At 39.7% G+C, this 14,083-nt stretch overlaps 1 protein-coding gene across 10 annotated transcripts in view; it reads right to left on the bottom strand.

Moving 5' to 3' along the window:
- The window catches only part of Lpp (LIM domain containing preferred translocation partner in lipoma), a 590,384-nt gene that overhangs the window by 141,599 nt on the left and 434,702 nt on the right, over window positions 1-14,083 (bottom strand). For all 10 annotated transcript variants that reach the window (XM_031363533.1, XM_031363538.1, XM_031363539.1 and 7 more), the window contains one exon: window positions 4,540-4,666. In XM_031363533.1, coding sequence (XP_031219393.1) covers window positions 4,540-4,666 — 127 coding nt within the window. The remainder of the gene's footprint in view (window positions 1-4,539; window positions 4,667-14,083) is intronic.

The raw sequence follows: 14,083 nt of genomic DNA, 5'->3' as shown, positions 1-14,083 counted from the left end.
CCTGAACATCAATGGACCTCCAGTTTGATCTCATTTGGAAAGATGGTTAGCACTAAGTGTGGTGAACAGGCAACATTACTTCAAGAATGGCAGTATATTACTATTCTTGTGTTCTTCCTCTGTGGTTTAACACACTATATTCATGCCTTTGCTGCCTCATGCCTTCCACTTTAGTCCTAGCATCTTTGGAAGGAAAGTAAAGCCCAGTTACAATCAAAGTCCTGTTTCCATGCAAAGAATTTTCAATGCCTTCCACTAGCAATCCTTAGAGTTAAGTACAAGATTCTCTTAGATAAGAGTTTACCTTGTACTGCTCTAAAGGCATAGTGATTCTTCAAATAGCCAAGGAAACAAATGTGAAATTCACACACTTCAATGTTTTCTTTTCTTTCTTTCTTTCTTTTTTTTTTTTTTTGGAATAACAGCACATAAACAATGCCAAGATAATTATATTACATGCTTAAAATATGCTGACAGATATTTTTGATCCACGCTCAGATATAGTACATCTACTTTCAGAGATTCTGCATTCCAACAGATTTGTGTTCAGTCCTAGGAAGAGCTCAGTTAGAAAACTTTCATTTGGAACCATGCTATGGTCACACACATATATACACAGACACACACACGTGTGGGCTCACACACACTCACACTCACACACACACTCACACACACACACACACACACACACACACACACACGTGTGTCCGGGAGTGTGTGTATGCATGCAACAGTTAAAATTATGCCTCCTTTCCAAATGGACAACCAACTGTGTTTCCTTTTAAAATGGATGAGAACAAAAGTCCATGATGTAAGGCAACATAGAAGACTCACATAACCTCGAGGAGCCATTCCAAGATGACCTACAGCTCAACCTTTCCTTCACACTTTCCTGGAAAACTACTGGAACAGAGTAAGCTCAGAGTTGCACAGTGGTCACGCTTGCTGCTCAGTTCTGCCATCTGATACCTAATTTTAAAGTTTTCTTTAAGATTTGAATCCATCAGAAGTTATGATTACTAGTTTTCTGCCCCTTGGTCACTCTAAGTATCTAAGCACTGGAGTGGAGGCTCCCTTCAAACGTAAACACCCTTTGCTAGTTTCACACCAGCATGGATTACTCGAAGGGATAAGACCTCAAGCAAAAGCTTGCAGCCTTGCTTCTAATAGGATGGTTAAATGAATTTTCTACAGTCTCCAAGTTCTTTCTGCTTCCTCTCTCTCCCTTCCAGATGGAAAGCAAGAGAGGACATTATCTTCTTCTTCTGGCCACACCCTTGATGCAAACAGTGCTATTTCATCTTCCCTCCTCCATCTTCAGGGTGCCCCATGGAGCTCTCTTCTCCTCATCACACAGCACCACCCAGCTGACATCTGTACTGAGCTCCTTGGGCTTCTCCTGTCTGTACCCATCATGCCATAACTTCTCTGCAGCCAAGATGGTGACGGGCCTTTTAAAGAGTGGGATGCTGAAGGCAGGTCTACACCAAGTACTTCTGCTCCAGACTTGACATTGCTAAGCAGAGTAAGAGATGTCATTCAAACTATGCTCTGCAGCTATGCACATGAGCCTTCTCCACCGAATAATCCACATGGTACTAGACTTTAGCATGGAACGCACTAGAGAAGGCAAAGTCCAAAAGCTTCAGCCAGGGTGTAGAAACCTTTTAGAGACTTGTACCAACTGACTCCCCACATGGGGGCTTCAATTCCACTACTTTCTCCTTTCAAATCAGAAGTTTCTCCATTAGAAAATGCTGTACTTCTCTATTATCTTCCCATTTCCAAGTGAATTAAATTAAGATTAAAAACTCCTTCAAGCTTAATAACTCCATCATATCTTTCTGTTGCTGCCTCCAACTCTTCCTTCCTTTCCTGAAGTTTCTCAGAACCTTGGCTGAATGTGGATGAAGCTGAATGTTGATGTTCTTGTTGGAGTAACACACTATAATTTTCACATTCTTCTCTGGGACACCCACACTTTCAAAGATACAACCCACACCTGGGGCAAGCTCTGTGACAATAGCCTGCACAGAGCTACTTCCAGGTTCTCCTGGCTTCACTTACATTCCGTTTATTTTATATTTAGAAGGGAATCCTCATTGTTCATTGCCCAGCTTTCCAAAGGCAATCTCCCCAATAAACCCTTCCCTGGGTTTTTGCTCTAACTCCCTCCATCGCAGGCATGGTGCTCGACAATACAAGCTTGGCACACAGCTTTAAACCTAGTTCTACAGTTCATTATTTGTTGATATTGAGCAAAATCACTTAGCACTGCTGGACCTCAGCTCTCTAATGGGGACGTGACAGCAACATCTACTTCATGGGATTACATTCTTCTGTAAGATGAAATAAGTTAATTTCTGAACTTCATAAAATAGTACTAGCATATCATAAGCAGTCAGTAAAACCACACCCTTCTCTACTTCTCTCACAGCTAGCAATCTCCACTTGGCAATGATTACTTTGACAGCTGGTGATGCACCTTTTATTGTTACTACAAGTTAAATTTAAATCAAGTGTTATTGATAGATTTTTTAATAGGGATATCTTATTTTCTTAAATAAGCTGTAAGTCTCTGGAGCTTTGGTGAACTCTGATTATTGAGCACATTCTACATGCCAAGAACTTGGCTGAGTGCTTTCTATAAATATTTCATGCATTACTCACAATCACAATATAAGATAGCTATTGTTTCCATCCTGTAGATAAAATAGCATCAAGAAAGGCTCAGGGAACACTTTGCTCCAGTTTTCGAAGCTTGTATGTCGTAAAGCTGAGGTAGTTCTAAGGGATCGTTTTTATCTGTTTCCCTGAGTGTGTAACACTTATCCATTGTTACAGTCAATACAGTTGCTCAGTTTATTACAGCAGATATTGTTGCATGATATTGAAACACATATGCTCAGAATTCAGCTTTTCACTTTTAATATTCTTTAATTATAGACATCTTATTTTTCATTGTTAACTTACTTTTAGTTTATCTTGGATTCTAATATATACCCTCCTCCTATTACAATGAGGAGAGCACAATAAACTTTTACTCTACTTGCTTTAAGCTTTGGTTTCTGTCTTACAATTTTCCATGCATTTGTGCCAATTCTTATAATCTTTATGCTAAGCCTTACCATTTTCTTTCTTTGGGTTAATGTTGTTTCCAAAGTGAATTTCTAGTGTTGAAAGAATGCTAGGGAACATCAGCTCCACATCTTTAAATCACTAGGGTGGGTAACTAGGCTCAGGCTATAAGGGACCTGCTAGCAATACTGAGCTAATCAGGGGTACATAAGGGACCAGAATAAGATTTATTTTTTAAAAATTACTTTTTAAAATATGTACTTGCTTACTTTGTGGCGCAGAGGTGGAGGGAGTGGGCATGAAGGATGTGTGAGCCACGGTATGCTGGTGGAGGTCAAATGACAACTCATAGGGCTCAGGTCCAGTTGTCAGGGTTGGTGGCATGTACCTTTAACCTGTTGTCATCTTGACTGGTATCAGTCTGTCAAACAGGCAGATAGCAGGCTTGTTCCAAGGTCAGGAAGGTAAGGCTGGCTCTAACAGCACTCAATGACAGCTGACCCAGGACAGAAGTCAACTGCTCTTGAGGATGCAAAAGCCTGTTCAGTTCCCTACCTCGGGAACTTTACTCATTACTTTACTCATTACTGTGCCCCATATGATGTTTCTCTACACATCCTTCAAGAACCTACTCATAAAGCACTTTGTGATATCACAAAACAGAGAATGGATGTTTAGAAAATATTATACCAACTTAATGGGTAACTCAAATCTCTTCAATTTAATGATAAAACTTGGTCTCCTATTTTACATATTTTAATGTTGCAGTTTTAAAATTATTTTCTCAGAAACAAATTTACTTAGATGCTACAAAAATACCATTCTTTATGAGATTGATGACAAATAATCTCTACATTTAAGTTTGTTGAAGATATGTCCAATCTGACTTGAGTGTTCAGAGCACTCTCACCTTCTCTTCTACATACTCATAATCACTTGTGTGTTTTTCTCATCCCTTCTGCATTAAAATTCCCTTGACAAGTTGTGTCCACAGCATTTCACAATTGACACATACCTCCAATTTATACTAAAAAATTAGGCAGAATAACCTCACTGTTCATAAGTTTTCATAGGTTTGAAGAGGAAAAAAATTGGAAAACAGAAAGATAATTTTTCTTTCCTCCTCAATTCATTCATGGTAAGACTTGAAAATACAGTTATGCCACATTAGATTCCAAGTGTTATACATAAATATTTAGAGCTACTTGGACATAAGATGATCCATTTTTGCCTGGTGCCAAGCTAATAAATTGGTAAAATTGTGTGTTGGTTTAACATGTCTAATAACTCTACGGACCACTGAGGTTCATGGTAGTCTACACAGACATGCACACTGGTATGTGGATAGCAGATGCAACAGATGTGAACTCTACACCAGGGAGCTGATACCGATTCTCATTGCTCATTAGGGAAAAGGAAATGAGGCATTTACTTCAGAAGTAGGCTCTAGTCCCCACTCACCAAAGTAATCATCAGAGGGCGGATTTTCCATGTCATACAGCATCTTCTTGGTCAGGTGTTCGAGCTCATCTTCTGGGCGGAATGATGGGGGAACTGAAGGAGGCCCCATAGACCCAGGGTATCCACTCTGAAAGGAAGAAAGCACATAACCATTTAATTGTAGTCTAGACATCCAATACAGAAGTCAGTTAAACCAAGGAGTATTTGTCCTGGGAAGGAAGTAGGACAGGTACAACCATTTCTAGACTTGCATTGTGCACTAAGATTTATTACTTAGTCAGTGTCTGACTTTTGGCACTTCATTTTATTTACTTCTATTTTTAGATGAGTTTATCACACTTTAGATACTGTGTTTCCAATAGTAGGAATCTAATATTTCAATAACTGCTAAGAAGTTGACATGTTATTGCTTGTGTATTAATTAACAAGATAATCAAGAAAGGCAATACAATCCAGAGGAAAGTCTGCAGGCAAACCCATAGAAACAGAACACCTGTTGAAAGTGCACTGTCAGGGGTTAAGGGAAGCTTCCTAGGAGGGAATGCAGAGAAAGAAAAAAAATACATAAGACTTCTTAAACCCAAAATTCAGGTACAATAAAAAAGTTCTCAGTCATTGTGTTTTCCTGTTCAAATACATTTAAGGTGGGAAATAAGATGAATCTTACTGGTCCTGGGATCTAGAAAGCAAAAAAAAAAAAAAAAAGCTGTGCAAATCTCTTTCCCAGAGCTGTAAGTCGGCAGACATGACATAGGATGAAGTAGCCAGTAATGTTCACATAGGTAGGCGAGACTGAAGAACTGCAGTGTAAGAGGATGGGAATCCAGGCCAGAATATATGTTACGATCACTGAAAATCCCAACACATGCAAAAAAGGGAAGGTCAGGTGTTAGCGGCAAAATAGCTTCATGCTACATGCACATAAGGGAGCTCACTCTTCATGCTACATGCACATAAGGGAGCTCACTCTTCATGCTACATGCACATAAGGGAGCTCACTCTTCATGCTACATGCACATAAGGGAGCTTACTCTTCATGCTACACGCACATAAGGGAGCTCACTAGATTTCCCTTTCCTACATTTTACATGTCATTATCAATCCTGAATTTTTAATTAGGAAATAAAAAATGATAGTTCAGAAATGGGGATAGCACTGGTTCCTCTCAGTGGGAAGAGAGGTAGAGTGTGTTCGCTGGTGTTTACAGTCTTGCAATAGTTGACCGAGACTTTCGGTCTTGAGAATCACATAAGGGTAGATCCTACAAAGCCCAAAGCTGTATATTCATTCTCCCACCATGTTCAATAAATATGAGGAGTTAACGGGCATGAAAATTCTGTAAACTATACATGTGTTCAAGATGCTATCATGCCTAATTCCAGTTTCACTTATTTAAGTGATGTCTAAGGCATAAAATGCCTTCACAACATGAATAACACTTCATTGGTGGTGTTTTAGTCTTTTGTCTATACTATTTTTTCTAGTGTTTGAGATGTACATAAATGTGTAGTAGAGACATGCAGAAAGTAAAGAGCCCAAATTACACTTTGGTTGGCCACTACTCTGGTTCTCGGAGGAATTTATTCCCCGTTAGAATATTTACTTTTGAGATAGGAAAGAAGTGGACAGACCATGGCCTGTTTTAGCTGCTCTCTTCTTTGTGAGACAGAAAAGCTGAAATGCCAAAAGATCAGGCAGGGCTAGTTATGGTGACATTAGGACAAGATACCATGCTGGACTAACTCATCTATCCAAAAAAACCATTAAACACTAAATCTAGGGCAACTTCTAAACTGCGGACTAAAAGGATTGAAGTATACCTTAAAGAATCTATTCAGTGGCTGGCTTTTTAATTTATCCTTTCATTCTTTTTTCCTCATTTTTATTAGTTCTTTGAGAATTATAATATATTTTGATCCTATTTATTCCACCCCAAATCACCCCAGATTCATCCTACTTCCCTACCCATCCAACTTTGAATATACCTTTAAAAAAAAAAACAATCAAGTAAATCTATGCTATCCATATACCCTTGGATGTTTGGTCTACAACAGGAGTATGGTTGACCTACCATGGCCTACACAGTTAAACAGCTAAGATGGGAAAGGAGCCAGTTGCTTTCCTTCAGGTGTTCAATAAAAGGCTAGGCTGAGTCCGGGCTGTGCTGGCATCTAAACCCAAATTCTCCCCATGCACTTTCTTCTCAACCAGGTACTGCACATTGCTCCAACAGAGAAGGACTGCAAGAGCATCAGCTTTCACTGCTAAGAACAGCAATGCTAGCTGTTTTAATTCACTCCACAGTTATTAAAGAACACACAAAAATCCTGCTTCCAAAGACACAATTTATTATTGTTTTGGACTAGGTTTCCTATTTTTTTCAATAAACAAGAGGTAAAAAAATAAATCCATCTTCAACAAAACTAATCTAGAAATTTATATTTTTCTACCCTTAGCACTTATATTTCAAAAAAAGGGACTAATCTCAAAGTACTCTTTTCAGTATTTCACAGATTTGGAAGGATCATTCTTTTTATTCTTCAAATATTCTTGCCTGGTTTGCTGAATTTAGAAAGGTTCTTTTCCATTTAAATTCTACTTTTTGTATATTGATATTATCAGACTTATCATGGTGATATGTCCTAATAAACTCATTTGTAAGTTGAAAACATTATAAACCAAAGGAGCCTTTGATATTCTTCGCATATTGGTCATTATACTATAGCAATGCACTATAGGCCTCGGCAGTTTGTCATATGGTATGTGGCCCAATGAGAGCTGTAGCACAGTCCCACTGCACAGCATCTTATGAGAATATTATTAGCTTGGGAGGAAAAAAACCACCCTAGATTTGTGTACTTTCTATAGAATGGATGCCTGTTTTCAAAACAAAGCTGGAAAATAGTCAGTGGAACTCCCATCAAGCTAGGAACAAAATCTGCTCCGTTAGCTATTATGAGGAAGGATCTAGATGATTTCATGGTATTCCTGAATTTTGTCTACAAGACTCTCCTACCTTCCCATTCAGTGTATAGTACTGACCACCTGTAGAATAAATGCTGGTAAACCACGAGAGTCTTTAGGTAAGAGTTGAGTTTTACCCCAAGGAAGAGGGCCCAGGACATTGAGTTCAATCCTGTAGGAAGTTTAGTATTTTACTTCTCACTCTGATAGGCAGATTATCTCTGCAATTTCTCCGTTCTAATAGAGATTAGTGCTTGTGATGTCTTAAGGACACTGAACAACTGTGTTCAACTCATTAATTTTCAAATGAGCAACTCATAGCACAGTTTAGGGTAAAACAGACAATCGTAATATTTGAGAGAGCTGCTGGGATGGGATGATTCCCCGTTTTCTCAGTTCATGCTTCTGAAGTAGAAAAGTGAACAGTGGTGGTGAAATGTTTGCTGAGTACAGGGTCCCAAATGAAGGAGCTAGGTGACCCTTTCTAAGGTGCTTGCTCGCACATACAAATAATCTTAGATGCTTAGATAGTAGCCCTGTTTGACATGCAAACCTGCTTTATGGATGAGAAAATTGCACAGATCAAGTGGGTAAGTGAGCACCCGTGTTGGACCATCTCTGGGAAACAGTAGACCAGACGCTATGGTGAACCAAGTTTGTATATGTGCTACAATGCAATGCTTCTCAATGTTCTCTACTGGTGTCTTCAAGCCCTTCCAGCTGCATTATTTGATAGCAATTTAGATGTACATATATTTACTCTAGTATAAGCCAAGATTTTTATGTATACGAAGGAAAGTTTACTGCTCAGTGTGGAACAAATTAAATCAGTCTATCTTTTTCTGGGTAAAAATGATGTTCTTTTAAATATTCATACTAATCACCGGTATGTATCTTCTTTGAAATGCCTGAATCACTTAGTAAAGGCATAGGAGTATCATAGGCCACACAGGTGAGTTGTCAAGTGGACAGGTTTCAAACAACTCCAAACTTTTCTTAACCTACACTTCCTAAGAAATTGCTAAGTGCCAAGAACTGCAAATACCAAATCCCATTAAGAGTTTCTACCTCTGACAACTTAAAGAGTTGTAGAAGAATAAGACCCATGGTAGATAGTTACAAAAATGTGTAGAGACTGGGATGCAGGTATGATTCCAGTGTTTGGGTGTGGCAAGAGAAGGCTGCTGGGAGACAAGAACCTTTGTTTCTGAAGGATAGTTTAGATTTCATAAGACAGAGAAAGGAAGGGAAAAGGAAGGATGCACAGGAACAATGTGCATTAAAGAAATGGAGAGGGAATAGGAGCCACAAGGAAGACAACAGCCAATGCCAGGTCTTCATTTTAGCTGAGAGAACACTTTGAGATTTTATGTCGCAAGGTTATTAACAAATGCAATCAGGACTGCGTAGTGGCTTAACTTGCTTTCTTGTTTCCAGGCACACAGGAAGCATTGCTGATTCCCAGTTTGAGGTTGCCATGTGAGGCACAAGAAGGTGGGGGCTGAGTTCTTCAGTTACTGGAAAACGAAGAAAACTCTACCTTAGAGGCCGAATTCTTCCACACTGTAAGAGGGAAAATGGAAACTGACACATTTAAAGGCCAGTGCTGAAAGGCATGGGAAACTGAGTGGTATTATTCTGTTTATGTATTTGTCTATTTCCAAGGGTGTGTGTGTGTGTGTGCATCAGATAAAGGATCTAACTACTGACTTTGTCTGGTCTGCACTGATAAATTGTTGCCTAGGTAACTGTCATTAGGAAAGACATATGATGCCAAATGTACTGCTATATGCAAGTCTACTTTTTTGCGAAGTATTATGGGAGTATTATGGGTGGTGTTACATAATAATAAGAAAATACAAAAGGACAGAATCCTTTCTGAACAAGGAAAATTGCCACAATAATAACAAGGCAAACAGCAACTGCCATCCAGTATAGTCACATTACATTTCATTATGATTGAAGCATTTTGTATAGTTGTATACAAGATTAATTATATTATTACATGGTCACAAAATATCTGACTATTCAGAGCATCTTTAATATTTTTCTGTCTTTAACTTGACTAAAGATCATTATGGAATTATTTTCATTTCCTGGGCCTCAGTTTCTTCATGCATAAAAATACATTCTCAAAGATTGCTTGATTCTGCAACTCCACGTGTCTGTGACCATAATATAGCATGTGTCATTGTCCACCTTGAGAGTGAATTAACATGTCTCTATATTTAGAGATATTTTGTAGTCTGTAAAAATAGATGCACACTGAGTCAGTGGAAACCTCATTAATACAGAGGTTTCCATTATAAGCGGACATAACCACTTGTCAGCATCCTCTGAAGCACCTTGAGCTTCATTCAGTGTTCTGAGTCTGAGTAAGCAGTGGGCAGCTTGCAGGGCTTCTGCAGCCTACTGAACTTTCACTACGCTTGGGTTACGAAATCAAGAACCTAGGAAGGTTAACCACTTTATCCTCCATGCCCTTTTCTTACACAGAGAAGGAAAGTTTCTACCAACACACATATTTGGGGTGGGGGGTGGCGGCAGAGTTTGCTATGTAGCCAAACTGGCCTGAATCTATTTATGAAGCCCAAACTGACCTCAAAGCTATCACCCTCCTGCCTTAGCCTCACATAGGTATGAGCAACTCAGACCCATCTCTTCTGAAGAAAGGGGATGCATGATAGAGAGCCCCCACTAAGACACGGAGTGGAGGTTCCCAGACCAATACCTCCTTCCCTTCAATGACGCTTCCTAATAGTAATGTAGCTCAGTGCTCTAAGGATCCATGTGATGAAATGGTCACTCAATGCTCACTGTATCATCCTCTCAAGTTACTGAGGATGCCCTTGCTCTTGGTCATTTTTTCCTCTGTGTCCTTACCTGCTGTTGATTTCTTATCTACAAAGTAGTATACAATTGAACTTACTGAGTCTGAATCTTACCAGAACAGCACTGCCCAGGCAAGTAAAGCTGCAGGAAAAAGAAGCCTAAATATACTGGAAGATTCCATGATAATGAGTACACTATCATTTTGGGTAGCAAAGATGTTCATTTCTGCTTGTCCATTTGTAATGATGTACAAGAGGTTCCTTCTCTCCAAAGGAAAATGACTTCAATTATGTGTTCTTGTAAAAAGAAACATTGAAATTATCTTCTTTTCAAAAGGTAGAATTAGCCCCATTTTAGAGCTGAAAGTCTGCCAGAAGGAAAAAAAATCTATATTTCTGATAGGCCCCCCTCCCCAGCATTTAGCTGTATCAAGTTTTCACTTCTTAATTTCCTATGGCTTTTAGATTCCTACTGAATGTCCCATTGACTCTTAATGCCTCACTGTGTAAAGGGGTGAAGTATCCTTTCTGGCCAAGGGCAGAGGATCCATGGGATGCCTGTTGTTGTTTCAGTGGTGGGCCATGGAGAAGTCATGTTGAAGGAGAGGGATCTGCATGACTATTGCCAGGAAGAACCCACCACCTCTTTGTCATACTCTTGTTACTAAACCAAAGCTGCAACTACAGAAGAGGACTGATGAATCTGTATATCAGCAGGATGGGCTTACTGAAAAGCTACTACAACCAAGGGCAAAACTGGGCATCCATGAGGAAGCTACAGTACTAGCACACCAAGGTTGTGTGACGATTTAACAAAGAGGTTCCCACACCCCATAGTCACCACCCTTAGACTCCCATGGCAGAGGTAACAGCCTCAAGAGTGCCTATGCTTGCTGACTTTGAGTCCCGATATCTTTTAATCCCTCAGGAGTCTGCTTTTCTATTACTGATCTTCTCATTTATAAGCTGAGGAATACTTTATCAAATTCATACAAAGAAACACTGCATAATACTAAGACTAGCTGTCACAGTTACTAGAGAAGAAATTTAGAGATCAATGGTGATTTGCTTCTTGAAGAACAAAGTGAAACACTTGTTTACTGATCCTTGCAGTGATCCACCACCTTTCTATCAGTATCATATTCTTGATTTTCAGAGAATGTTTATCAGTTTATATAATAACTATGGGGACTTTTAAAAATAGGCCTCCCAATACCGATGTTAGTAAATGCATGCTTTGTTGGACCTCTAAACTGTTAACCTTCCTATATAGTATCTTTGACACAGAAACGTACACCAGTGCCATGTGGCTCAGGTTAGATAGAGACTAGAGTAACCTTTCTCTCCCTTCTCTCTCTGTCTTCCAGGCATACAAGCCATAAATAGTGATGCCACACCACCCAGTAGATAAGAGCTAGAAAAAAACTAGTAGGAACCTCCATTGACAGATGCAAAGAAATTGAGGCCACAACCCTGTGTCACAGGTATCACCCTAATGCTCCTGCTCTTATGCCTCCCAGTGTGCCTCCTAGGAGAAAGCAAGCCCGCCCCCAGGGTAAGAGGATCCCTTTCAATTTGTTTTACAGGAGACTAAGGGGAAAATTTCTATGGTCTCTAGCTTGCCAGTTAGGCTTTACACCTTATGCAAATAGATGTGCCATTAACAAGGGCACAGAATTCTGATGAATGGAATGAAATGTCTGGGGTTGTATTTTGTATTCTCTCTCTCTCTCTCTCTCTCTCTCTCTCTCTCTCTCTCTCTCTCCCCACCCCCGACAGGGTTTATATAGCACTGGCTGTCCTGGAACTCACTCTGTAGACCAGGCTGCCCTCAAACTCAGAAATCCCCCTGCCTCTGCCTCCCAAGTGCTGGGATTAAAGGTGTGCGCCACCACTGCCCAGTTGGTTGAGTTGTATTTTCAAATTAAACCATTTCCTTGCTTATGCCCTACCTAGATGGCAATAGCTTTCTAGAGGAAAAGGTTTCATCTTCATTTGGTGGCCTGGAAAAGTGCAGTAGCTATTTAATTCTTTGTTGTGAAGAAAGATGATATGGCATGTGTTGTTCTATTGGGGGCACAGGGCGGAGAATGGGGCTCTTGATTTGAAGGTACACCCATCCATCCATCCATCCATCCATCCATCCATCCATCCATCCATCCATCTATCTAACCATCTACCCATCCATCCATCCATCCATCCATCCATCCATCCATCCATCCATTCATTGAGACAGGGTCTCATAAAATCTAGGCTGATATTGCACTTACCAAGCAATGAGCCTGGCCTTGATTTCCTGATCCTCCTTTGTCCATCACCCAGTGCCCAAGTGAAGGTATAACAAGTGTATACCACTTCATCTGAAAAGAAACTATACTTTTAATAGACAGACACCATAGCTTGTCTATTTCTTGTCCTATAGCCTTGACCTTGTTTCTATCATGCTGTCTGCTCAAAATGAGGTTTCCCTATTCACCTGTTATCAGGTACTTAGATTGCCTACGTTTCTTGCTATTATACTTTTCAGAGTGTATTAAAACAGTGTATAGCATACACGAGAAACTAAGTATGAACATCAAAAGTCCAGCAAAGTGTCAGTAATGGAATACAAGTAGTTTACTTAAAAATAATTTAATTGGAATGTAGGAAAGTGAATGGCTTTTGGAAAATAACAAATGTACTTTTCAAAACATAGGTTTCTAGTTTCCTCTTCAGTGTTTTCAGTATGAGACCAGGAAAGTCAAGAGAATCCAGACCAAGGACAGGTTGAGAAAGTGAAAGGCCTGAGCTTTTCAGTCTTCTATGCGCAGAAACACTTTCCCACTGCACAAGCTGTTTCTAGCTAGTGGAATTGACAGATGCCTGAACGTGACACAAGACACTGAAATAACATGCAAATCCATTTTCAGTTTTAATATGCAAATATGGTGCTTGGCACATCACTTTCCATGGCTGAGGTAAATTTCTGTTTTTGAGTTTTTCGTGGGAAATGCAAACCAGCAAACAAATGGTTAACCCCCCATATTTCACCTAACTGGAGGTGGTTTTCATTTGAGTCAGAGGGGTATCTTGCTCAGCAATCCAAGGCACCTGGGAAGCAACGAAAGGCCAATGATTTGTTCTGTGAAAATGCCACCATCTACAAACAAGTTTGCCCTCTGACAGGTGATCATGTTGGATGCCTGTAGGGATGTAACCAAGGTGCTTAAGAGGGAATAACAGGAAACATTTTTTTTCTTGTTTGACTGATGAAAAGCAAATCACAAAAGTTCAGCCTTGTGGGGAAATAAACAACTGCACAGAAAGAACATGAAAAAGTAGTGAAAAGTCCTTGTTCTTAGGTGTCCATGCAGTAGGGAAACTGCAGGCTCAACCAAACCTGCATTGAATTAGTGCTTTAAGGCTGCACAAATATTAGGGACTCACGCAGTAGTAGGGCAATCACCATGATGGCTGTGATAGGTCTAGCTGGACAATTTAGAATTCAGTCAGGAATCAAGGCATGTGAAGGAAAAAACAAAAGGACGAAGAAAAGCCATCCGTGTGGCTAAGGTGCTTGCGTTCTAGACTCTTTTCACTTCTGCTTTAATTCCATTTACCCACTAATCAACAACTGGCACCTGGAGCAAGATATTTAGATATTAAGATAAATATGTATTAGTTACTTAACATATAAATGTGTGCTAACAGAATTTATGAGGTAAGATGGTCCATTACAGGTGCATCCTGTGGCAGATTAGAACTTAGTG

Source organism: Mastomys coucha, unplaced genomic scaffold (genome assembly GCF_008632895.1).
Source record: "Mastomys coucha isolate ucsf_1 unplaced genomic scaffold, UCSF_Mcou_1 pScaffold12, whole genome shotgun sequence".
Lineage (NCBI taxonomy): Eukaryota > Metazoa > Chordata > Mammalia > Rodentia > Muridae > Mastomys > Mastomys coucha.
The sequence above is the reverse complement of the archived record's forward strand: the minus strand, read 5'-3'. Positions and strand labels throughout refer to the sequence as shown.